This window comes from Barbatula barbatula (genome assembly GCF_947034865.1).
Source record: "Barbatula barbatula genome assembly, chromosome: 23".
Lineage (NCBI taxonomy): Eukaryota > Metazoa > Chordata > Actinopteri > Cypriniformes > Nemacheilidae > Barbatula > Barbatula barbatula.
In genome coordinates, this window is record NC_136786.1 from 9,052,021 (window position 1) to 9,076,947 (window position 24,927).

General features: G+C 39.1%; 1 protein-coding gene across 2 annotated transcripts; it reads left to right on the forward strand.

Moving 5' to 3' along the window:
* The first annotated feature begins 345 nt into the window (after positions 1 to 345).
* On the forward strand, positions 346 to 24,541 carry stk17a (serine/threonine kinase 17a). Of its 2 annotated transcripts, XM_079487689.1 has the most exons (8): positions 380 to 582; positions 666 to 873; positions 10,198 to 10,410; positions 20,622 to 20,766; positions 21,235 to 21,361; positions 21,654 to 21,702; positions 22,096 to 22,275; positions 23,401 to 24,356. In XM_079487689.1, exons 2-8 carry the CDS (start codon positions 719 to 721, stop codon positions 23,720 to 23,722), a joined length of 1,191 nt encoding a protein of 396 aa, XP_079343815.1. In that variant the 5' UTR covers positions 380 to 582; positions 666 to 718; the 3' UTR covers positions 23,723 to 24,356. The 2 variants fall into 2 exon arrangements, with proteins under 2 accessions (XP_079343814.1, XP_079343815.1); XM_079487688.1 differs by having other exon boundaries at positions 346 to 873; positions 23,401 to 24,541.
* The last annotated feature ends 386 nt before the right edge of the window (positions 24,542 to 24,927 follow it).

Consider the following 24,927-nt stretch of genomic DNA (forward strand, 5'->3'; position numbering starts at 1 on the left):
ATACAAAAATGTAAAAGTATATAAATGCTTTTCTATTTATGTAATATGTGTCAGTTTTCGTTGTGTTAGGGGGGCCAAATAACCCCGCAATTACAGTAAAATCAGCTGTGAACATTGTGGGAACTAGCCTAAATAAAATAGTAAAATAATGTGACCATAAGCAATAATGTAAACTAAATAAGCATAAGCTTCGTGTTTTCTTAGGTTAAGCCTACCATTATCTTTTTTTATTAAAGCAAACAAACCAAGAGACATTCAAATGTGTCACCATCCTCTCAAAATCTACATTCATTATTTAAACCTCTATGCGATGCAATACAAATCTCTCTCCGCCCACTATTGAATGCTCGAATGTGATTGGTGAACAGCCTTGTCATTCACACTAGTTACCACAGTATCTGAAGTCAGAGCCGCTTAGCTTCAGTTGGTGAATCGCTCTTCAAGCAAACGAATTGTGCAGAGCACCTCTCACCATTGCCTGAACATTAAAAACTCAACAATTTCGCTCTCTAATGAGGATTTCCAGTCGAAGATGAGTGTGTCAATATTCGTGTGCTTAAATACGTTTCCATGTTCTCATTTGTAGGTGAACATTCAGTGAGTTTTATTGAGTGAGTAAGACTAGAATTCGTTTGTCCGAGTCACCTGTTGGACTGGGTTTGCAGGTAAAACAGGCACAGGTGAGAAATTGAACAAACCACGTTTCCAATCAGCCGTTATGATTCCTGTATGTCCTCGCACTGCCGAGTCCAGTCGAATTCGGTGTGAATCCGGTCAGAACCGCAACGGGTTACTGCGCGAGATCAAAACCGCCATCAGGCGCGAGCCGTTCACTGAATACTATGACATCACCCCGTGCAAAGAACTGGGCAGGTATGGCGCACACCTATAATCTTCTCCATCATAATTGTTTATCTGCACATGTGTGTTTGGGTGCTTGTGTTATGTTCTCAGTGTGTCATTAATAATATGTTTTACTTTTGACCATGCATTGGCAAGTATTACAATAAACAAATAATACAACTCAGTTAAAGCGATACATGCAAAGTTTGGTTTCAAAAGGAGAAAACAACAAAAATGAAATCATGTTTTGTATTAAGTTAACATTTGTGTTTTGTTTTATTGTGTTAGTTAAATAAAAACAAATCAACTGCAGTTTGATTGATTTTAATTGGACTTCACAATAAAATAACAGGATTCTTGAATTTACGGAGTTATCTCATTTTGTAACCAAACTCTTCAAATTGTCATTCCTCCAATTTTAGTAAATGCTTTGATCAGTTTAGACAAAGTCAAACCACAACATGCTTATGTGACAGCAAACTATCTGATTTATTTGAACAGATGTACTTCATTTGCAAATATTTTGCATTGTCTTATAAAATGATGCATAAAATGAAATGACTACATTCATGTTACCCATGAGCACTTTTAGCACTTTTATTCTTATGTACAACAATATTCATCAACAATATGTGTCAGTTCTGATGCAATGCAGTTGTGCTGCATAAATAAATGATTTGACCGATAGAGAGAACATCGTTTTTGAAAGATATTAATGAAACACCCAATACATTTTGGCATGCGGAGCAGTGATGTTTAGGCTGGCTCACGTGATCATAAAACAAATTTATTTAATGGCCCTTTGCTTGCTTTGATGCCAGGGCTTAGTGCTTTTAAAACAGTGAGTACGCTATACAGAGCTCTATATTGTTGGTGGGTGTTCCTTGTGCCAAGTCGCTGTAGGAGATCAGCTCTGATTTCGATTTTGTACCAAGAATATGCACGGAAAGCACAAAACGGCATGGCTTGCATGATTTTGGGTTGTGACCTATGCAAACCATCCAACATGATAGCTGTTGACTTTGGATATATCTCTATTTAATCAATGGACCTTTTTCCACAAGACTGTGATGACGTGTTCAACGGTCATCAGCATCGTAAATCTTCCAAAGTTATGTTTAACATATGTTCAACACACTATACTCTGTATAAGGATCAATATAATCGATATAGTGTTATCATTTTTTCAATATTATCATGGTCACATGACTGTATGAAACGATATTCCGACAATAAAAGACGTTACTTTTGGCAAGGTCCATCTGGTTCCATTTTTTGTATTTTATAAAAGGGAATTTCACTCATACAGTGAGATTTTGATATTGTTACATCCCTACTTTGTATTATATTACCCTTGCATTAAATAAAAAAGTCAATGCTAATGTGAGGGTGTTTCTTATACAGCGTCTATGGAAGTCACTCTCACCATCAATCATTCTCTCTCACCGTTATGAGACTCTCTCTCAATATTTTGTATTTTTACAAGAAGTAGAAAATACAAAAGAGGTGAAAAGAGTTTTTCTGTTGCTATTTGAGCAAATGAGAATGCCAACAATATATTTGGCCTATTGTCCTATTCACTCTTATAGAAGTTTACCCAACTATGAAGACTTCCGCTGCTGAGAAACCCAGAAATGTGAAAAGGTCCATAAAGAGATGCATTTAGTACTCCAGCTGAACACTTGGAAGTCAAGTGTGAAATACCATAAATCACGGAGGTTTTTTTTGGTTAAATATTTGTTCTACCATTAACCCCTTACCAAATGATCTGATAGCCCACTTAATTACAATAGTCACTTGCCGAACTCTTAAACATGGAATATGAGCAGGCTATCTGATCTGTCTCTTTGCAAAACATATCAGCATTAATGGACTGAAAGTGCAACCGTCTGGATGTCTGCCACCACCAGGCGTGCTGCTCAAGCCAAGCAATTTCACCTGAGTAGTATGTAGTAAGAGAAGCAGGAGTCAAGAAGGATTTTATGTTTCCCAAAGGTACATTTGAAAGGCTTAAGATCTTAGGGATGTGATTTGCTGCTCCAGCTGTTTTTGTTTTGACGGTTGTGCACATGTGGTAAAGCTTCTTCACAGTGTTCAGTTTCAGAGGATGCCTATATGATTGTGTTTTTACTCGGTTTCACAGAAAATCCATGTTAGCCCAGATGGTGCCATTTATAAAGCCATGTGTGTGAAGGTGTTTGTCCTGGAGTCAGACCTGGAATTTTTGGGACATAACCAATATAATTCACTATATGCGAGTTGATATTTTGAAATGCTGTAACTTAAATCTTAAAATCAAAAAGTTATTTGTTGCTGCTTATTAGCATAACTATTTCCACCGTCTGATTCTAGAAAATCTGTCCTGCTGTGATGTGTCTAGGTACAGACTTAAACTCTGCACAATGCGCTCAACCATCTAGTTTATACATTTCAGAAAAGTGGTATCGTCCCAAATGGAATACTAAACGCTTTTAGACTAACCGGAAGTATATCAGTTTCCCAGACGAGGGCAAATAACGTCAATCACACTGCACAATGCTTGTGTGAATAAAAATATCTGCATTGTACATTTAATGTGGTTTTCATCTGCTTTGCCCAGATTGTGCTCCAGCAAAACTATCCTGCAGAGTGATAGCGCTTCAATCTCATGAAGTTTTGCTCGAGCACAATCCGATACCCTTCCGCTACATAAGCAAAACTGCGACTGTTGAGTGTGTCAAGTGTCCACAGTTCTACACTTCATATTTTCGGTTGAAAAAGTGCATCATCCGGGTACTTAAAGTGCACTTCTTTTTTAAGAATTTTTGTTTATAATACAAAATGCTGTAGAATAGTGCATAAGTGCATGATTTGGGACGCACCTAGAGTATGAGGTGAAATCGGAGCAGTCCTGCGGTTTCTAGATGCTCAACTGCGGATAATTGCAGGGCCGCTAACACTACACTGCATTCCTTTGCCACTGTGCTTTGGGAACACCCAGTCCTGATGGATCAGAACCAGTACTTTACCATTGTATGTGGACACAGGCCAACGGCTTTAGATCAACAAATGCCTTGGCTGTGCGTGTATGGGAACACATGCCCACTGCAGATTAAGCCTTAGATATTTGATGGGAAGAGGTCCATGTAAAATGAGAAGTGTAATTTGCGTTCAAACATTTGAGCGACACTTTATCCTCTTGCATCTGGCGTGCCAAGTTTCATAATAGTGTGTCACAGATTGGTGAATGACATCTTGCCATTTACAGTTTTTCTGATGTTTGAAAGACTGAAGTTTATGTCCTTATGAATAGTGTTTCATACATAGCTTCTTCAGAAAATAAGAAACTGTCAGTGGTGTTTGCATGTGTTAATGGAATAGTAACTACTGTTACCTAAAAGACCTGAGCATCGTGGAGGCAAATTTAAAGAGTAAGGTCACCCCAATTTTAAAATACTTTCTTCATCAAGTTTCAAATCAGTATTCCTTTCTTTGTTCTGATGACCACAAAGATTTTTGGAAGGATGTTTGTACCCAAGCAGATCTTTGCCACCATTGAGTACCATAGTAGGACAAATGTCTTTGTACATTTCTTTGTTCTGTTAAACACAAAAGAGGATATTAATAAGGATTTATGAAAACAAACAGTTCTGGGTCACTTTATTGTAATTTGTCCTACTATGGTAGTTAATGGTGGCCAAGAACTGTTTGGTTACAAGCATTCCTTCAAATATTGTTTTCTGTATTCATAGGAACAAAGACATTTACACAGAACTGTCCCTTTAAATTTGCCATCTCGATGGTCGGGTCTTTTTTGTTAACAGTAGTTGCATTGCTATGCGGTTGCTAAAGATGTTGTGGTTTATAGCACATTGCATTGTGATTGTTCTATATGTGCTTGGCTATTGGTCAAAAACATCAAAAGTGATGTTTTGGTTGCTAAACATGCTAGGTATGGCTTGATCCCTTCTTTCAAAGTATATATATGGGATTTTTTTACATTTATTGTCTGCCGTGCAAAAATGGCAGTCAGGCTACGTTCACATTTATATTTTGAGCCTAATGCAACAGTAAAAGTAGTGTTTGCTTTAGCATCAAATTCTATCAGTACATCAATACACTGCTGGAACTTTTAGATCACCAAGATTTCCAATAAAAGATACTACTATAGGAAACTGCAGTGTCAAATAATCACAAGTATTTTTAATCTGTGTTTATTCAAAAAAATTCCCAGACGTCAGTTTGCAAATTATCTTTATCTTTTAATTAAAAGTTGTACTCTCTGAACACATTTGGGAGGGATGTGTTTACAGCGTACTGATGGATGACACCACACTATCAATGTTGTCTTAAACAGTGTGTCATCAGCTAAGAATTTCTCACCCCTCATAAATTGCATTGGCCACCATCCCCACTTGAGTTCTGAGTGATCGCCGGATGTGTGCAGTGTGATTCTCCCCAAGACTTTCCCATCACTTTTACAAGAGCAGTTTCCCCTTCTCTTTCCCAGAGAATCTCTGATAGCGGGATACCATGACACCATTGCCATTCTTGTTGTATGGGTCTTAGATCCCAATGGAAACATCTGCCATGGAAACGGTCTGAAGTCTGCATCATCTGAAAGGCCAAGTGATTCTATAAACTAAACGATTAAATAGCTGGGAAACAAATCCCAATTGAAATGAAAGTAAATTAAATGAGGTCAGAAAAAGCAATTGTTTGTCTCTGTAAGGGCATGGCAAGCAAACCAGATCTGTTTTCTGTAAATTACCACTGTTTAACAAAGAGCAGGCTGCTGAAAGAGCGTAGGCTGGTTTTTAAAATACCTACATACTGGTTTACAGATGATGTCATGCCCTTCCCCAAGTTATTTAGAAAATATCTGACGTTGTGCCTGTGGACCATGCAAACAGGCGCCTCTCGCTCTATTCTGAGGTGACATGTCAGAGTTCATTATTCGCCCATGTCACAGACACAAAGTAAACAAGCGTCCGCTTTCACTCCCGAAGCCTTTAATCACCCTTCTGTGAATGTTTGTGCACTGTTGGGAGCTTTTAGTCATACCTTATTTTTGTTCTCCACCTTCAAGTGCTTTTGCTTCCGTCAAACAGGCCGTGACTAACTAATTGCGCCGGCTCTCTATGTATTATCCTGATTAATGCTGAAAATAGCATTTTCCCCCAAGATGCTTTAATAACAGTGGGACCATAACCAAAAATTGGTGTTTAGTTGAAGCGTACACTTGCTCACTTGGTAGAATATAAAGTGCTGCTGTCATCATGTAACTTAGTCATTAAATGCACAGTAATGGCATTTACTACAGAAAAACTACAGTTTTAGTCCCGTTTAAGGTCCTCTGTGGGGTTCAAGCCTGTGAGCATCCGTATGCATACCTTTTTAATATTTGAGGACTGTTTAATGGGTCTAGATGGTGTGTGTTTCGTCTTTGCAGTACATGACCTTTGGATAATCTTAAATCAAGTAAATGGTCAATAATCCCAGAGTTTTAATTCATAAAATATTATTTATGTATTATATATACATATTTTAAAATATATGTATTATTATTAAATGCACTGTAAACTGTTGGTTAAAAAAATAGTTGACCTGAAAACTAAATCTTGCAAATTTTACTCACTATCAGATCATCCAAGTTTTTAAACAATAAAGATTTTAATCCGTGGTGTTTTTTGTAAATTTTGTAACATTGATGATTCTTAAAATGCAAGTCCAAAGGTACAGTATCGGTTCTTTTGAGAGTGAGGAATAAAAAAAGAGTAATGAAGTGAATCAATCACTCTGTAAATGTTATGTTGAAAATAAAAACATTTCTTGGAGATTTTCATCTCCTTATTCTGAAGAAAAAATCTCACCTACTTCTTGGATTGAGTAAATTAATTGCATATATACGTATTTGGGTGAACTGGGCCTGTTCTATCTTGTAATTTCTCCACAAATTGTCAATGTCAGTCCGTTGACACAATGGCATCGCACCTTAATTCCATCTGTCATCATTAATAAGGCTTTGGGACCTAATGACCTCTGACTCAGAAAAGGTCAGGGTTTGCAAGGTGATCTAAAGGTTGTGAGAATGCTTCTGTATTCCTGCAAACCCACCTGCTGCCAAAAGCTTTACTAATCCAATCTGTGACTGTAACTACTTGTATAATTGGAATCTCATTAATAGACGGTTTCATCGGACACTCGAAGTTTGGGCCACAAAAGTGTGCGTAACGTTCATATATGTTGTTGCTTTGAAACAATCTATACTTCTTATTATGAGTTTACAATCAAATGAGTCAAAAGATGTTTGTTTTCATATTTGGGCAAACCAAAAGTTATAGTCAGAGTCTCAAAATTGTATTATAACTTTCCATCTAGTTGGCTGACTGCTGACCACCGTTTACCATTTGCTGTAGATGTGGCCGTTTTACATAAGATGTGACCCTGGCTTCAACTCTAGACTTGCCCGCATGAAAGTCATCGCACTCAGGGTGTTGTCTCAGTGAGGCCACTGGAAATATGCTTACATGACTACAGCGAAAGCCTGCTGCACATTTTTAAAGGCTCAGAATCCAAGACTTTCCAGCGTCTTCAGTGCTCAGTCAACAGCCCTCGACTTGGGTTAACCACAGAGCACTTTTTATGCCGTATAATAATAGAAGTCGCATTTGAAGAAACATCTGTACCACATAATGTCGAATGTGACCTAAAAAAAACGCTGCCTAGTAAATTTTATTTTCAAGTCGTGCTCACTTTGTGAACTTGTCACGATCAGTTGCAGGCTCACCTAACATCCGGTAAGATTTTTTTAAACTAAAGTATTCAAAGCATTCCATCCAAAAGTAGTATTACTCACTGCAAGGTAACGATTGGACGGCCATGGGCCTCTGGAGTGCCAGGTATTATTTGAGGAGATTAAAATTGCTCCTTTTTTGCATTCTCTCGTATTTTTAAGAAGCAAGTCTCGAGCAGCAGGGACCAGATTAACTCGGCTACACTATGGAAAAAAAAGGTATGCTGTGCAGTCAAGGGCAGTAAAAAAGCCTATTAGGTTTTCAAAGGAGCGGAAGGTACTTTAGCCTTTCTGAACTGGTCTCGGTTTAATCATTGTGATTATGAACTATGTTGGATCTTTGTGAAAGACAGCTTATAATGAGTCATGCGACTCTTTAAGTCAACATTTTCTTATTTTCTTTCTACTTTTATCTTTATTATTATTTGTTTATGCATGTATTCCACATTTAGTCTTACTCATCCTGACATGTCACACCAGCTCTTCTGGAATGAGCGAGAGCATGTTCAATCAGAGTGAAATAAAGACCATCTAATAAGATTCTGTAGTTGAGGTTAAATCAATCATTGATTCTCTGGTATCACATGGATGTTGGGATGAAGGCAACAACTTCCCACTGATGCTTCTGTTTGGTCCATCATATGACCGATTACAGAGATATTTTACTATGAATGAAAATAGACTTTATTGTTCCAGCTTAAATTGTATACCATTTTTGTTCGCCCTGTTTATCTCCACGCTTTCCCCCCAGCTGTGTGTAGTAAATCTTTTCTGGACAGAATGGGGTTGAAAATAAGGGGCGCTTCCTTTTGAAGCCTGAAACCCATTCCGAACCCCATGACTCTCACATGAGCTCAGCAGACACAGCCCTTGTGCCATGTAAGTTTAAATACAGGCCTAATCATGATTGTTTGCTTATAATCTAACCATTGACTAGTTTTTATTTATTTTAGTCACAGGATTAAAGGGACAGTTTGCCCCAAAAGAGAAATTCTGTCATCATTTACTCGCCCTAGATTTGTTCAAAATAGGATATTCAGAAGAATGTTTGTTGCCAAAAAGTTGTTGGCTACCATTGACTACCATGGTAGGAAATCAATGGCAATCAAAGTGCCCCAGAATGTTTCCTACATTCTTTAAAATATATTTTTTGTGTGTTCAACACAAGATGCCATCATCAGATGCTAGGTGAGCCAGTCCCACCTTGTTTTCTCTACGGTTTGTTATCAAGACATGCAGCTGATCATACTCCGCTCTAATGTCGGTCACTGAGGAGGACTTGCTGGAATGCATTTCACTCATTCTTTTGTCTATGGGACAGACCAAGTCAAACATCCTTTAGTTGAAACTTCAGGCTATAAAAAAGATGCCTTTTTCACAGACGGCTACATGCATCTCTTAGGAAGCACATCAGTCTTTTTTCCGTGAGAATGGAGCTGTTATGAATAATTCCTGAAATGGTTCAGGGCCAGAGGGAGTGGATGGACCGAGAAGGCTAGTTCAGGACACAACGGCTCAATTCGGGATGCCCTGGCAAGGGGTCCTGTGCGAATTTCCTCTTTAGCTCAGCTGTCGCTTGCAAGTAGCCAAATCTTCCCCTGTGCTTCTCTTGGCTGCCATTGTGTTACTAAACAAAGCGCTAAGCTGTGTGTCTACATTGTCAACAGTGCGTTGGAGATTTCATGCACTTTAAACCAATCAGTCAATTATTTAATAGTTTTATTTGGTGCTGTTAATACAGTTGAAATGATTCCCCTCCAAATTAAAGGTATGGTTTGAAATGGGTATCAGAGCAACGCTGCCTGTGTGGCACTACAGTGCTGTAGGGAATGTAGACAGCTCAGCAGGAGGTTGTCATCTCAATACGCCGGTTTCCTCACAAGAAATCTCCAAGGCGACATGCCTGTGTCTGTATTTATGAAGTTTTTTTTCTTCATCGTGTGCCCCTGCATCAAGTTCAACACTAAAAGTGGGACACAGACCCAAATTGCAGAGGGTGCAAAGAGGGACAGTTTAGGCTTTGGGATGATTTCATCCTGCAAATATGCCACAGGGACAAAGGCACGTTCAGCCCTGGTGATAACAAGTGTGCCATCTTTAGACACAACCCCCCTCCTCTTTCACCAACCTCAAACACTCCAGCCCCAGGCCTTTCTCAAAATCAAATGAAAAGAGGCCCAGAGCAACGTTGTTTTGTGTGTGATGGGATGCTTGGAAGTTTGATTTAAAGACTACTACCATTGCTAGTTTGGTTTATCATTGCAAGGTTCATTATATCCAGTTTAGACAAAAATGTAGTAGTAAACTATATCATAGTGCCTTAGAGTCAATGTGTATTCAAATCACTCTAAAAGTGACAACACCAATATCGTTAATTTGTAGCATTGTCATTATGGTTATGGTGTGGACTGCCCTTGGTGAGACTGGGCCTTTCTCGCCACAGATTTACATATATGGTTTGTCGTTTTAAATGTTGGTCAAGTGGCTTTAAATTGATTGTGATAGTCTGGTTTAGCGAAACCATACCATAAAACTTTCTAATAACAATCTTTCTTCCCCCCTCTTTCTTTCTCTTTCAGAGGGAAGTTTGCCGTGGTCAGAAAATGTGTGGAAAAAAGCACAGGAAAAGAATATGCAGCAAAGTACATGAGGAAGAGGAGAAAGGGTCAAGACTGTAGAACAGAGATCATTCACGAGATCGCTGTGCTGGAGGTGGCAGCAGCCTGTCCGAGAGTTGTCAACCTCCATGAGGTCTATGAGATGACCAGTGAGATGGTGCTGGTTTTGGAATAGTAAGTTTCACATGTACTGTCCTTTAAATCACATTTACTAATTTCTCGTACCATCATAAACAGTTAAATTCCCCCTGCGGTCAATAATTGTATCCGTTTAAACTTATCCTTTACCATCTAAATGACATAATTAAACTTTTTTTTTCTGGGAAAATAATTGTTCCTGCCTTAAAGGCGGAATGGATGGTTTGGTACGGTGCTTACTTTAGCCTACTAGAACTGAAATCATGATCAGCCTCCTCCAAAAGACACGAAAACGCACAATCCAGAAGCTCTTGGATCAATTCCAATAAAATCATGTCTCATTCACCAGTGAGAACACGTTAAGTACAAAGTAAATAAACTTACTACAATAGCGAAAACAACAGTTTAAAACGGGATTAGATGTAGCATAGTTCCCGTTAGGTGCTGAGTAACGATGTAATACATAAAGGTCCACAAACTAAGCAACATAATCAAAACCCATCAAAATTGACCTGACCTGTCCAGAAGTAACAGTGGCATCATCTTTGAAAACCTTGACTTCCGTCTCTGCTCCCAGCACGGAAAGCAACACCGATTATAATCATACCTGTCGACACTCCAGTTTTGGCCAGGGTTTCCCCGTTTTTCCGCACCCTTCTCTTGTGAAACCTCAGTTACACAATCGCAAACAGACTGAGTGGGGAAACCTCTGGAAAGCGGCCTCGAACTGACCATCAGGGACCTGAATGCATTCGCGAATGGAATTTTGCTTTCATCACTTTGCTGATTAGATGTTTTTAGTCGTGGCAATTTTTAAGATGGTCTTTTTTATGTTCGTCCTGTGTAAGTGCCACTTGCGAACTTGCACACATTTAACAGCTGTTTACCTGTTATTTTCCTGCTGTTTCTGCACAGTGCATGTGACTGTGCTGATGATGTATGGTTTCTGCGTGAACAGGGTGCACAGTGGGATGCAAAATGCATTGACTGAAACTGTACACACAGGCCTTCAGCCAGAATGTAACACCTTTTACAAAAAAATTTTTTTAATTTTTTTTAGATATTTCCAACCAGTGTGACAAAAAAAAATTCTGGACAGGATCATATGTTCTTCCTTTAAAATCGCTTCAACGTACCTTTACACCTCAGCTTCATTAATTATATGCAGAAATTGGCACCACTCAGTCGCACTCAGAAGTTCCAGACGCTGCTAAAACTGAAAGTGAAACTGAGAGCTGACAGAGCAGTGCAGCGATTGATTCATCCTGAATCTGTGTGCCATATTTGCATATTTATGCCTCAATCTGCTGATCCGCAGGGGTCAAATGAGTTGTTGTAATTGGTTACAGGTTTATGACGTCATTAACCATAGTAGTTTCAAACCCATTTTTAAACTGTATTTGGTATACTGCAGTTTTATGGATAAAATACTCAGCAGTGGTTTACAATTATAAATTTGCACATTGTTTGTGTTAAAGCACATTAAACTACCATATAACCATATGAATAACATTAAAAACTAAATTTTTACAGCAGGGTCTTTAATTGTGTCTTTTACAATAATAATTTACCCTTATGCCATTCAAAACAGGTTTGGTTTTTTGTTCTTATCAACCAGAGAATGTTTTACATGTCCTGATTTTTTTTCTTCTACATATGGCTTAAAGTAATGTAGCAGGTTTGTGATTCTAAACGGTGCAGTGGCTTTAGATGAATCCGTTATCAACCGCCGGGATCATGGCTGTTAAATATTGAGAGCTGAAAACCCACCCTATCCAATTAAGGAAGAACAGAGAACTTGAGCTCAGACTGCAAACCTGAGGATCAGAAATGGTAAATGAGCAGGAGAGTGAAACAGGAGATGGAATCAAGTAAACTGAGAGAAATCAAGATGGAGCGAGAGCACGAATCACGCTCTAAATCCCCCAAAGCGATACTGAGCATGCTTCAGTAAGCAGTCGGTATTCCAGCAACGTTCAGCATCCACCCCTACCCGCAAACCGCTCCTGCTGCTCTCTCCCCTTTCATTGTGCTAATGTATGCATGTGCATATCCTATTGGGTTTCCCTTGCAACCATATGCTGACTTTGAACTTTGGGCTGTGGGATGAAACATTTCCAGGTTTGACGGATATCTAGCGCTGCTCATCTTTTCTGTACAGCTGTTGTTGCTAAATCAAATCCTACATTGGCATTATTGTACTATAGGGATTACTGACTCTGTCGGCTTTAGTTTCCTCCATGTAGTGTTTTATTATCATCGGCGATCATATGAAGCACATTTGATGTTCTGGAAAGGTCAAATTGACTATTTATTTAGGTCAAATTGACTATTTATTTCCTTTGGTATTATGTGGGTCACGCTTCTCTGCCATACAGTCTACCATGTATTTTTTCCTCCAGCTTTGAATGTCCCAGACAATAAGCGCAGATGGGATTTGGGTATTGAATCACATTTGACATTTGTTGTGATCTGGAGTTTGATGGATTCATCAACTTAATAAAATTTGGCTTTACAAAAGAGCAGACGATTTGGATTATTTCATTGTAGCACTACACTTGTCTCTTTCAGGAGATCAAGCAACATAATACTTGCGACTTGTCTTGAATGTCAATAGAATCCCTAAAAGTATTTCAAAGCGTTTGCCCTTTGACATCAGAATATAAAGCAAATCTTGGACATAAAGCAAGTAGTTGACCAAGCCGGGTTGCCGTTGACCGCATGGTGTGCAGCTGCTTCTGTCCTGGTTGACCCGGTTCCCAGTGTCCAGCCTGAAGGAACTGACCCTCGCAGTAGAGAAAGGGGTCAACGCAGGAATTTTAATCTGCCCCTTCAAACACACAGCGCCCATAGATTTCTCATATCCATGGAAACTGACGAGACCCCTCTGTTTACAAAGAAACATGTTGGGATAGGAAAGACAATGAAAGTATGTACAATGATTGATATGAGCGAAGGGTTACAACCGTGCTAGAGCAAATTATTCTGCGGCATGTGTGACCGGGTCTGTGGGTTCGTTGGTAAACACAGTTTTCATTTTCTCCCATGGCTCCCTGCTGACCCGTCTCCCTAGCCCAGCTCTATTGATAGGCTCGGATGGGACGCGGAGGGGCTCTCCGCACTCACAGCGAGGTCACTCTCATTTCCTCTCTCCCACCAGCGAATGGCATGCGCTCAGCTGGATCGGGATCAAATCTCTCATCATCTGCCCACGCGGCCATCCTTCACGAGCAGCTGTCTCCGTCTCCAAGCATGCAAGCAGTAGAATACGTGAAAAGGGGAAATTCTCGAAAATGCAGTCCAAAGCTTAGTCGAAAAGCGTGTGGGTTTTGTCTAAGAGTGCATTTATTATATGCATATAATAAGACTGGCTGTTGATAAAGCAGGCAAAAAATCCCATAGACTAGAAGAAGGGACTGTAGCTTGGTAACAGAATATTACAGTTACTAAAGGATTGGGTTTTTAGACTCCAGTAACAACCGATCCACAACACAACCACCATAAGATATTCGTACACAAAAGCTGTGTGATGGGTGCAGATGGCACTCATGGGATCTTTGTAGCTGCTACTAACAACTCAAGGCTTTACCACAGCTCAGCTCACGCTAGCAGTCACAAGGGCATGAGTTCAATACCCAAGGAGAGCATAAACGTTGCAATTTATAAGTCGTTTTGGAATGTCTTTCAAATTAAATGTAATGATTGTGGTATCTTTAGCTCAACAAGGTTATGATGGATGCTACTGTAGTTACCCATAAAATGGCCTGTCTAAATCTGCGGAAGATCAGTCATATTGCGACCACATGTACTTTGTGTAAATAACCGTTCAGAACTGTTTATGAGAGGACATAATCTGTTGAACAACATACTTTCATCTGTGTCAGGTTGGCTAATTTGCTGAGAAGACCACACTCTTTAGTGATTTACGTTTTGAAAACTTAATTAATGTTGTGACTGATGTACACATTATTGGGTTTATCAGAAAGTTCAACCATTAAAGTTTACTAACATAGTAGACCGAAGGACATTCCTGTTTGAGATCGCAGTACCTAGTTAGCGTTTTGCCTTCATATAGTGTAGTAAATCTGCTTTTGGCTCAATCTTGCCGAGACCACAGGGGGTCGGACGGACCATTAGGCAGATAATAGATTACATTGGCAGATTAGCATCCTGCTGGTCAAGCAAATGTTCAACTTTGACCCCAATAATCTGCACAGCCTTTTTCTCATTCAATTCACCTGGAGTCCGTGGACATTGAATACTGAATGGGCCAAATAAGGTAATCTTGAGAACCGTAAGGAGTCTACGGTATTAATATACTGTAAATGAGGAACATTAAGATTATAAACCTGAGTACAGTCGAGATCTGTTGTATTTGCTTTGAGGAGATTGTAGAACATGTTTAGGTCTTCCATTAGTATTTCATATCTATTAAAGTACCTCTTAATCGCTGTCTCACTTTCACGGTCTTCAATTCAAAGCTCATTATTGAGCTACTATTAAGTAAAAATACTCTATACGAATTACAGCAAGATTAAGGGGGAAGTGCTTGTAACACGCTCCCTCTTCTCACATTCAGCACTGTTCGCCATTGATGTGTTTTTATCTTTGTATCGTGGGGAAGTAGAGCGAGCATAATGCATCTCTCTTTCACAGAGCATGTTAAATCCAGAAAGAGCCTGTTGTAACCGACAAATTTTCCCTTCCTTTCAATTTTCCTGTTATCCCCTCGGGGATGGATATTTTAGGGCACTGGGACAGTTTCAAGGAGGGGATTTGGCTTTGGATGGAGATCAGGCTGAGGCCTATTCATACTCGGCAGTGTCCAACCGGCTAGTTGGGGGCTCCCAAGTGGTCGGTCAGGCAGGGCTCAGGAACGTGGCCTCATTGCTCCATGAGCTCCAGCTGAGAGTTCATTATGTCAGTGAGCTCGGCACCAGCACGTGAGGGGCCAGACCGTGGCCGGCAGCCCCGAGAGAGAGAGCGATCGAGCGAGCTAAGAGGACGGGGACAGCAGGAGGGGTGGTTGGCTGCTTTATGGATTTTATCTCCAGAGCTAGGGTTGGGATAGCCCTGCTTTTCTGTCTTTCATCAATGAGTGTATATGAGTCTTTTGGTGTCACACTGACTGACAGCGAATTGCACCTGCTATAGATTGGATTTCGTTTTTTTGGCCTAGATTTACCAAATATGTATTTAAAGAACAGAGTCAAGTTGCATGTTATTGCCCAATACATAGAAATCGACAGGGTTTTCATTGTGAAACAAAGTCACGTTTTGGCAGATGTCAGGTCGAAATAGACAGAAAATGAAACGTGAGGCGATTTGGTAATTTCACTGTCATTGATTTATGAATATATGACATTATGGATCCTATAATGGATCTTTAATAGTTTGGCCACGTTTTATTGCAATATCCATGTTGCCTTGTGAAATCAAATGAAAACCAAGGAAACTTCAGTACGATCCAGTGCTGGTTGGACTATGCTACAGGATTGTTTTGATCACACGGACTCTGTCCGTTGTTCCCACATGCCTCAAAACATCTACTATTGTACTTGTACCAAAGAAACTAAAAGTCACTTGCATAAATGACTGGTGTCCTGTTCCTCTGACCACCAGTCAGAGACTACATCTGTTCTGTTCTGCCTCCCTTACTTGATCCACTACAGTTTGCGGTTGATGCCATTTCGTATACACTACACATTGCCCTCTCTCACCGGGAAAAAGATCACGTATGTGAGAATGCTGATTGTAGACTACAGTTTAGCATTCAACATCATAGTGACCACCAAGCTGGAGGCCATTAGATTCCTGACTCCGGACGCTGAGAGTGTAATGTCATTCCTCAGCTCATTGTACTTCTAGCACGGTTCCATTGCCATCTGCTGATAATCTCAACACTGATCTCTCATTTAAACCCCCATTTACCATAAGAGAACAATCTTTAAACGCCTTAGTATGTAAATACCTTGTTATATATTTTCAATATTCTCTTTTATTAGTGTACCAGATTAACATTTCACTGCATGTTTACAAAGTGTATGTGACAATAAAATCTTGAGTGGGTAAAGTGTGAGGAAGATAGACTCATTTGAATAGTGATATTTAAATTTGATGATGCATCGGGACATCAAATCAAATCTTTGGCATAATAATGATAATCGAATCTGTGACGATACACGCCCCTAATCCTAACTGGCTGCATCACTGCTTTGTACGGTAACGGCACAGCACTCAGCCGCAAAGCCCTCCAGAGAGTGGACAAACTGCCAGGCACATTGTCGGAGGCGATTACCCTCCAGGACATTTATACCAGACGGTGCGTGAAAAAAGCGAGGAGGATCACCAGAAACTCGGGCCACCTGAGTTTTGGTCCGTTCTCACTCCCATCATCGAACTGATACCGCAGCATCCGGACCCGCACCAGCAGACTTTGTGACCGCTTCTTTCCCCAAGCAGTCAGACTCTTAAACTGTTAAATATCACAATCTTTCATCAGCACTCCCCTTTATCCCACACTCCCAATGCCAATCATATCATTATATTTATTTATACAATGCATATTATTTAAAGAAGAACTCACTACCTCTGACAGCCAAATATATACACTCTTCTACTCCATATACGGCAATACTGACCAATTACGGTACATAATATGTATATTTGTTGTTGTGTAGTTATGTTCAAGTCTATTTCGGTACATAATGTGTCATCTGTTGTATTATGTTGAAACGCTGTACAGAGGAAAAGTTTATGGTGTAATTGTGTACAGACAAGTCTAGTGTAAATTATTGTAATTATTGTCTGTCTATATACTGCCACGTTGACCAGAATTGCACATACGCTTTTCACCTACTGTTGCACTTTGTATAAGGTGACAATAAAAGGATTTGATTTTACTTGTTGCTATTCTTTAGACAAGGCTAGTTATTTTATTCAGACCGTAACCGACATTAACTCACAGGTGAACTGGTTCCCGAATGTTATACACGGTGTATCTGTGTTATTTGTTGGTGTTCTCATGCATTTAGCCGTTTCCCCTACATAGTTTGAAAACAACTGCAACTCTCTTAATGTTATTGTCTGAGCCCGAATGAAGACTGATGCCTTGCCTGAAAAGAATGCTGTGGGTGCAGTCGAGTGCTGTCCGTTATACGGGGAGTACCCAACCATCGGCACACCCTGAAACTGCTATGCGATGAGAATACTAAGCTCGATAAGCTACAAATTCCTCGGTTTCTTTAATGTGTTATGACTGCATGTGCTGTACTGTGCTAATGGTGCATAATGTTGATTTTGATACCATCACATTAAATGAGGCCTCAGAGGAAATATGTATTTTTGGTTGTGCCAGATGATTACTACAGGCAAACCCAGGTTGCTTTAGCGTTGTGACCGGTCAGACGTACCATCATCCAGCCAAAAAACATGACCTAGTTATAAATTGGCTAGATGTCTGATATCCCCCCCTCTCTGTCCTTCTCTTTATCTACACCCACTCTCCGTATATTACTCGGATCACGTGAGCGGGGTTTTTGGCACCACTGGATGTTCATTACAACAGCCACACAGAGGAGCCTTTGGTTGTCTAGATGTTTAGAGAGCTGGAGACAGAGGTGCCTCTGAGAGCTGTCAAACACTGCAGGGAAATGTTTTACAGCTGTGCGGGTGTTAATGACTTCTCCTGCCAGACATTCCCATCCAGGTTATGAGAGGTCACGTCAGGGTCCAGCTTTACTGTTTTATAAACACTGCTGTCGCCATAGATGTCACATGTTTAAGAAACGGGGCATAACATTGGAATTTAACTGTCCGTGAACTTTTTTTGTGTCTTGTGTGTGTGCATACAGGCTACAATTACAGTGTCGCCTTGTGGTAGTACATAGAGTTTGCATAAATCAATGAATAGATTATAATTTGGTAGTAACAGCGTCCATACAGATGGCACTCGAACAGAATAAGCCTTCCATGGCATGAGCTCTTGCGCCAGCAGTTCTGCAATGTGTGTTTGCTAATGTTTAGCGCTAATGCTGTGTTCACAACAAAGCAACATTTACATAATTTTTTGTAAATTACATACAACCTCAATGCAAAAAGACACGAACGCAAGTTAAAAAAAATAGCAACTCAAGCGAGAAATTCACCTTGATGCATGAAGACACTCCCCATGACGCAATGTTTTTTGCATCACTCAGATGAAAATGAAAAGAACGAGATGCTTTGCGTTTGGTGTAAATAGGGCTGTTCACAGACTTGGCCCAAACTAACGTTTATGGGTCACTTACGTATTTTTTAATATGCCAATTTTATATTTTGCAGTTATTCAAATGTTGAGAATGTAATATGCATTTGTGTGTACACCACAATTTAAATTAAGTGATTTTGGTGTTTTTCACCTATGAATTTGCCATAGAATTAAAGCGCATTTATTTAATTATCTTAAAATGTATTCATTTTCTTGACATGCTTGACATTTTTAACTAATCTTTAGTATTTAAATTAAGAAAAAAAGTATCTGCATTTCAATGTCTTTGTTTAGTAATCATCATCATATTTTTGTCTTACTAAATTAACTAAAGCAACTCTTTACCCTTCACTTACTGCATACTGTATCAGACATTTATATTTCAGCCACAAAATAAATGATTTCTTTCATTATCTTACGTTATTCATTCGTTAATTTAACACAATTATTGGTTCATTGGTTCACTACATGATAAGTGATCGTTATACGTCATTGACCCTTTTGCATCACCTGCAAACTACCTACTGTACAGGAGGACTTTTTAAAGTTCGATTCCATAGTTTGAATCATAATTTAGTATTTTATCATAACCGTAGTATTTTAGTATTTAGCTCTTCTTCTAGCGGATCATGGTCTGCATTAAGAGCTTTTAACTGTCACGATCAACCTAATAAGAATAATCCTTGCCAGAGTTGCAGTTTCTTTCAGTGGCGATGCCGAGAGACCAACACGCTCTCGACTGACATGAGCTTAAGGGAGTCTGTAGAGACAGACTACAAAATAGGATTACAGATAATACAGGAGAAATCATGCAGACAAGCTTACCATGTGGATGCTTGAGGATGTAGGTAGTGTAATCCAACAAGCACGCAAAGGGAGAGCTGTCAAATTCCACAGGAAAAGTAGACATCTACTTTTTCTACATAAAGTGTAATGGGCCACATATTTAAGTTTTGTTTTGCTAGGCTTAGTGATTTGAATAAGCCCCAATTTAAAGTGTAATTTAAGTCATGTTCTGCACAAAATGTCACATGCACATGTTGAGCAGAAATGTGGTAATACTTGCGTATTAAACTTTCACCTGCTGTCTGATAAAACGTTAACACCATAATGCTATACACTTGGATTAAAAGTAACTCAAGCCAAATCAAATAATACAAATATCACCATCACTGGATGAAGAGTTTTGCACAAACAGTCAGCACTCATCATATATTCTTTTAGTTAATGCCATCGTGTCCTTTAAAGCTAGGCAGCATCCTCACATAACATTCAAACTCACAGCATGTTCACGGCAAACTCGGCCCGAGGGCGCTGACTTTTCCCTGTCTGTGTCTAATCGAATTCATCACGCTGTCCGATCCGGAATGCAGGAAATCAAGAATCGCCTGCCAACTTTTTGAAAAGGATGATCGTATAGGACATGTGTCCTTATTACGAGCCAGCATCGATACCTCTGCTGATATTAAAGGAAGCCTAAAGCTCCCGGATTAAGGACCTGTGGGATGTTATTCCCAAATTAAAACAGTCCAATGGGTGACCTGTTCTATGTAAACGTAAGGTATGGTCCTTATGCAGATATGCAGTTTATAATTGCATTTGGATTGCAGTTTATTACATTTAGATATAGCTTGGAAATTTTGTTTTTCAAAATAACTTATGACGCTTGACTCTTCATTTTGGTTTCGGGGGCATGTACACAAGCACATTCGCAGAAGAGTGCCTACATTGTGCTAGATTGTGCTGTAGTTAAAATCACATGGCTGTGCAAATCATTTGGTCAGCCCATTTCTTTTGTTGTTTTGGGGGCAAACCATCTCCACTGTGTTTAAAATATCCAATTTATAGACAGAAATGCATGTATGTGAACTCACTGCATTCTCTCACAACACTGGCCTGAAGCGTGATGATTGTTTTGATTAAGTGTTGTTGAAATCTTGTACGCTTTGAATTTAAAAATCTGAGTGTTGTGTATGTTGATCTGTTTTTCTGTGTTCAGTGCCGCAGGAGGGGAGATTTTCAACCAGTGTGTGGCTGAGAGGGACGATGCCTTCAAAGAACAGGATGTGAAGAGACTGATGAGACAGATTCTGGGGGGTGTGGCTTTCCTTCACAAGTGCAACGTGGTACACCTGGATCTCAAAGTGAGTTGAGCTGTAAAGGGGTATTACATTTTGCTTTCATTCACATCATACGCATGGAAGCACGGGAAAATGGGATTAGCTTGCAAAATGTAAACTAGCTAGAAAAAAACTGTATTTTACAATTAAATTTGACAATTTCTAGCTTTGGTTTATGCTATTAAATGAAACATTTTAAAATGAAGAAATGTTCAAGAAGTAATGTTGTAGGATTTCTAATAAGACACTGAAGGTTCTCTCAGCCAATAGAAATGCGTTGAATCTTTGAATAGAATTGAACATGTGCTACTGCTATGTTTCTGGAAGTGTACACAAAGTTTTTGATGTTTCCAACCAAAGCTATGAAGATGTCATGGTGACATTTGACGGACAAATGTGCTTTAAACATTACAGGATACTGTATCAAATTATACGATCACTATGTCAAGTTTGTTGTTTGGCAGTTGTACTGAAAGCATTTGTATCCGTTAGCCCCAGAATATCCTTCTCACCAACGAAACTCCTCTCGGTGACATAAAGATCGTTGATTTTGGCCTGTCGAGGTTGGTAAGCAGCAGCCAGGAGATCAGAGAGATCATGGGCACACCTGAGTATGTGGGTAAGAATCCCTTACCATCCCTTTATGAATTATTCAAACTTATTTTTAAAAACATTTCAAAGTGAATAACAGTTTACGGTTTTCCCTTAACATTACACAAAATTAAAACAAAAAACAACCAACAGAACATTTCTAAATGAATCAAAATTTCTAATGAATATCTTTAGGATGTATTTATATCTGTAAAATAAAGCCGGAACTGATGCTGGACCTGTGTTTACATCTTGTGAAGTGGTCTATAGGTTTATTTTGATTGAATTTGTATCTAATGTTCATAATTTTGTCGTCATAGCACCAGAAGTCCTGAATTATGAGCCAATAAGCACAGCCACTGATATGTGGTGAGTCTTTGTTTTTCACAAGCCTGAATATTTCAAGTGATGCGCTTAATGTTGACCTAGACATCATTGTCACCTTAAATTATTTTGTATTGTTTTATGATCAGTTTCATTGTGATGATCATCAAGTCACTTGCATCTAGAACAACAATGCGATTGCCTGTAAACAAACAAACATTCATAGAAAGAGCTCTCATGCTATAACTGCTTGTTTTTCCTCAGTGGTTTCACTCTGGGATATATTATGGTCGAGTATGTGTGCTCTTAGCTCTACAACATGATCACATGAGAAATTATTTAGTACACAAAAAGTGATCATTCTGCCTAAGCTCTAATATGCCGAGAGGTTTATAAAGGAAACCGTATCAGTGCATGATCTTCTCATCTCTCTGATAGGAGTATTGGTGTCCTCACATATGTGATGCTGACGGGCATATCTCCGTTTCTGGGGGATGATAAGCAGGAGACCTTCCTCAACATCTCACAGATCAACATCAGCTACACTGAGGAAGAGTTGGAGCACCTGGACAGAGCAGCCATCCAGTTCATAAAGTCCTTGCTGATCAAAGAGCCAGAGTGAGAGAAACACACTGACTGAAAACATAAACAGTGCTACAGACGCTCATTAGCCAAACAAATAAGCTCATATATATATTTTCTATTACTATTAAATGCACTGCATACTTGAACTTGTTTCTACGACTGTCTCTGTTTGTTTGATTCCCTTTCCGTTTCCATTTTTTTGGCTTACGCTGTTTCGGTTTCGCCTTTCGTTCTTTCCATCTTTCTTTTTCTTCCTTTAATTGTTTTCTTTCTTTCTCTGTCTTTACTTTTCATCCTGTCTCTGTCTCATTCTCTGTCTCCTTCTTTTTTTCTTTCTTTCATCCTTCATTTCTCCTTTCTTTCATTCCATTTTCTTTGTCTCCCTCTCTTTTTGCCTTTTTTTCTTTCCCTCCTTCTTTCTTTCCATCTTTCTTTTTCTTGCTTTCATTCCATTTTTTTCAATCTCTCTCCTTCCTTTAAATTGTTTTTGTTTTATTTTTTCCTTTAGTCTTCCGCTGTCTCGTTTTTTTTCTTTTTCTTTCTCTGTCTCTCTTCTTTTCATCCTTTCTTTCTTCCCTCATTTTTTCTTTCTAGCTTTCCTCCTGTTTTCTTTCTCTCACCCTCTTTCTTTCCTCATCTCTCTCTGTTTCTCCTTTTCCTCATTCTGTTTCTTTCTTTCCCTCATTCTGTTTCTTTCTTTCTTTACTCATCTCTCTCTGTTTCTCCTTTCTTTCCCTCCTTCTGTTTCTTTCTTTCTATACTCATCTATCTCTGTTTCTCCTTTCTTTCCCTCATTCTGTCTTCCTTCCTCATCTCTCTCCATTTCTCCACGCTCCAAACTTTTAAACGGTACAACTTTATTATATACAGTTTATAGAAGTTTATATACAGTTCAAAGAGGAGTAAGTTTTTATTTTGCAAATTTGTTCAAAAATATATTGTTAGAATTAGATAAAAGTCCTCTGGTATGCAACACAATGTAACATCTATAAAGAAAATGCTCTTTAAAAGATTGCGCTTTTTTTTTCCTTTTTATGCAGAATATAGTGTCAATAATTAAATGTCCAATGTCAAAACAATATAAATAAAATTGAGAAATGTACCCTTATTGTAAGGAAATTGTGCAACACAAGCTCATCACAGTGACTTTATTTACAGAAATCGTTTTACCGCAGAAGACTGCCTCAAACACCCATGGCTTCAGATGATAGAGGAAGATGTAAAGGAGGAGAGCACTTCTGAAAGTGTCTCGGAGCCTGTAAGTCCCGGGACCTTAAGCCACGATGAAGAAGTGGATGAGGAGGAGAGCGCTCAGGTGACGGAGGAGCTCATCGTAATGGCAGCCTATACCCTGGGTCAGTGCCGACAGTCCTCAGATAAAGAGAACCTGACCCCTGACCAGAAGGCCATCTCTAAACGCTTCAAGTTTGAGGAACCTTTCTCAGCCCTGCAAGAAGTTCCTGGAGAATTTATCTACTGATTCCAGCCCAGGCGGATATCTGCTACACACCCAACTAATGCCGCACTTCAGACAAGAATCCTTGTCTTTTATTTTCACTCACCCTATGATTTGAACTTGTAAGCCAAACGTTTTTTGTTTTTGTTTTGTCTTGCTTTTTTTTGTAATGTTTGTGCTGCTTTATATTTACGTGGTTAAGTTACTGAAGACTAAGCCTTGATGTGACACTCACTTTTTGTATTTCCTTTAGGTGCCATGCTTAAGTATTTGTCTATATGGGTAAAGGATTTTTTTCTAATGTTGATGTTCATTCTTTTGTTTTCATCTGGATGGGTTTGATTCCATCTTTGTACAAATAAATGTTGTTTGTTTTTTGGGGGTGAGGGCAAATAGACTTTACCTGTTAATGAAACCAAGTTTAAAAAGCCATTTCTACGTTCAGCTCCTGACTCTTCAGGTCTTTCCTGGATATAAACGTACAGCAATAACACTTCCATTTACACATGTGTGAAGAAAATGTGTTCCCGTGTGTTTTTTTTAACTCATGTTAGAGTTATAACTGTAAATTGATCCGTCACTATAAAGAATATTTTTAATGGCTATGTATTCAAAGTGACTGTCTTGATGCTGTAAATAAAAGTTTGTCTTGACAGGCAGTGCTTCGTTATTTGCGAGCCTTAATACTGTCGCAAACGTTCACTTCGTTATCGTCTTAAATGATCATATGTGTATTTAACCCCCCAGCTTTCATTTCAATCACATTTGGAGCAAACCCGTTTAACGACTACGAAGACACCAGCGACATCAAGTGGCGTTTACAAATAAATACCTACACATGACACCTGCTGTATTCGCTTCTGAATTTTTGCTAAATTTTCCAAGAGAATTTATCCGTCTCTTTGCTAAACATAAAAACACAAATGTATGTTTAGGATATAAAATACGGTTCAAAGTTTAAGTGTGATTTCATCGTATGAACCGTATCAAAGAGATCACTAATATATAATGTCCTTTATTCTGGCGCCCTCTCCCGGGTGGTGTATGTAATTGTTTGAAACCGCTTTCAATTGATTTATTTTTAAACAAGACATCGATCACACTAAACTTAGTAATGGCCATAAAGTATGTGTAAAATGCAAAGTGTATTATCTGTATTCACCAATATCAACAAAAGTGCGTAACAGTCCTAATTCAGTTAATTCTTCGATAATGCGCTACTAAGTGCA